This window comes from Loxodonta africana, chromosome 7, assembly GCF_030014295.1.
Source record: "Loxodonta africana isolate mLoxAfr1 chromosome 7, mLoxAfr1.hap2, whole genome shotgun sequence".
NCBI classification, from domain to species: Eukaryota; Metazoa; Chordata; class Mammalia; order Proboscidea; family Elephantidae; genus Loxodonta; species Loxodonta africana.
Window position 1 is genome coordinate 82,307,541 of NC_087348.1, and position 2,293 is coordinate 82,309,833.

Genomic DNA, 2,293 nt, shown 5'->3' on the forward strand with positions numbered 1-2,293 from the left:
ATAGCTCATTCTGATACAAGAGAGAAAATATTATCCCATCTCTGAGCAATTCCACTCTTGGGAACATGACAAGTTCAATGTGATCACTGATATTTCTAATTCATCTGCCTAGTTTTTTTCCTTTCAAAATTCCTTCCCAAGTCAACCCATCCCTTCTACATCATAGGTTTCAATGCATGTAATTGCACTAGGCAGTTCTCCTGCCAATTTATCTTTTTTTTCTCATGTCCAGCCTCTATACTAAGTCCTTCCTCAAGCGAAGCATTCTTAGAAGTTGACTCCGGATCTCCTTGGTTCTGGCCCCATAGATGATTGGGTTGAGTACAGGAGGCACAAGCACATAGAGATTAGCCAGAAAGATGTGCACATGCTTGGGGACACGGTGTCTGCCAAAGCGGTGAGTGAGGAAGGAGAAGAAGGCAGGAATGTAGAAAACCAGGATGACTCCAAGATGGGAACCACAGGTACTCAGAGTCTTGTGCCGAGCGTCATGGGATGGCAGGCGAAAGACAGCATGGAGGATAAAACCATAGGATATGGCAATGAGGATGGAATCCAGACCCATTGCCAGCAGGGCTACAGTCAGTCCATAGACAACATTGACAGTGATACTGGCGCAGGCTAGTCGAGCAATGCCCATGTGCTCACAGTATGTGTGTGCCATGACACGGTGCCCACAGTAGGGCAGTCGCTTCAGCAAGAAGATGAAGGGGGAAACAACAGTTATACTACGGAATAGTCCAAGAAAGCTTATTCTGCCTATGACACCATGGTTGAGGATGGTTGTATATCTGAGAGGTTTGCAGATAGCCACGTATCGATCAAAGGCCATGGCAAGAAGAACTGAGGACTCCAGAGCATAGACAGAATGTACACAAAACATCTGGGCCAGGCAGCCATTAAAGGAAATCTCACCAGCATGGAGCCACAAAATAGCCAGCGTCTTGGGCACTGTGGTCGAGCCGAGGGCCAAGTCGGTGAGTGAGAGAAGGCAAAGGAAGAGGTACATGGGTTCATGAAGAGTATTACTTGTCACAATGACCAAAATAAGGGAAGTATTTCCAGCTAGTGCCACCAGGTACATGACACAAAATGGGATAGCAATCCAGATATGACTGTCCTCCATCCCTGGGATTCCTGTCAGAAAGAGAGTGGCTGAGAGAGTGTTATCACTGATGTTAGAATCTGACATGCTGCTTGACAAATGAAGGAGTTTATCCAAGCAGTGTTGGTATGTCTGCCCTGTTGGTCTTTGGTTCATTCAGATGAACAGATGATCTTCCTAGGAAATAATCTCTTCAGACTGAGAAAAAAAGATTTGTTGTTATTCACTTGTTCAGCAATCACAGACTTTATTACATATATTCTTTTCTTTTTTTGCATCTGCTTTCCTTTCCAGTCATATTTTGAGTTTTGTATTCCAAGCACTAAGTTAGGCATGTAAGCTTCTGCACATTCTGACCATCCCTGACTTATTTCCAATTGTATCTTGTGCATCACTTACTGACTGTCCACATGTACCTGTGGGTATTTTTGCCGATGCTCTGTAGTCATGCCATTGCTCCCTCACAGTGAGTCTTCTTCCTTTATTTCTCCCTTTTCTATTTTTTAAATCCCTGGGAAAATTTTATTGCCTGCAGAAGCCTTCCCTTCTAAACCAGCCCTTAGTAAGATTTTTTTATTTTTTTCATTCTTCCATTACAATCCATGTGCTTTTCAATGGGACCATATGTTGTTGTAATCTCCACAAGCTGATGACTAATCTGTATGTAGATATTTCGATAAGTGTTCACTATAAGAGTCAATTTTGACAACTCTTAGTGATCTGTCATTGACTTTTGAACATAAAGCTGTAATTTTGCATTTACTTTGCTTTCTCTGTTTATATTTTATCAGCCCAAATACAAATCGAAAAATTTCTTTTTCATCTCACCTGAAGTACTTAGGAAAATGCTAGGCATCTTATATGTACTCATAAGCTTCATAACTGAATATCCACAGTGATTTAAGCTCTTACAAGAGCATAGTAGAAGAAAGCAAGACTGTACCTCCAACTATGTCAAAGCCAACTCACAGTCCTGCATACTTACTACTGTAATGTTCGGATGTGATGTCCAAATTGGAATATCAAGTGTTGATGGGAGCTGACTCACAGAGAATTTCAGTATCCTGCAGATGCCAACAGTAAATAAACCTTGAAGAGGTGAGTTTTTTTTCTTTTGGAGAATTTATGATACACATCCTCCTTCATTAAAGTAGTGTACTTTAAGAAATCTGTATGTGCTGCCAGGAA

General features: G+C 41.6%; 1 protein-coding gene across 1 annotated transcript; it reads right to left on the reverse strand.

The window, feature by feature from the left end:
- Positions 1-235: 235 nt before the first annotated feature.
- LOC100662702 (olfactory receptor 52D1-like) lies at positions 236-1,911 on the reverse strand. The gene has a single exon (XM_003421511.3). The coding sequence runs from the start codon at positions 1,259-1,261 to the stop codon at positions 236-238; it is 1,026 nt and encodes a 341-aa protein (XP_003421559.3). The 5' UTR covers positions 1,262-1,911.
- Positions 1,912-2,293: the final 382 nt, after the last annotated feature.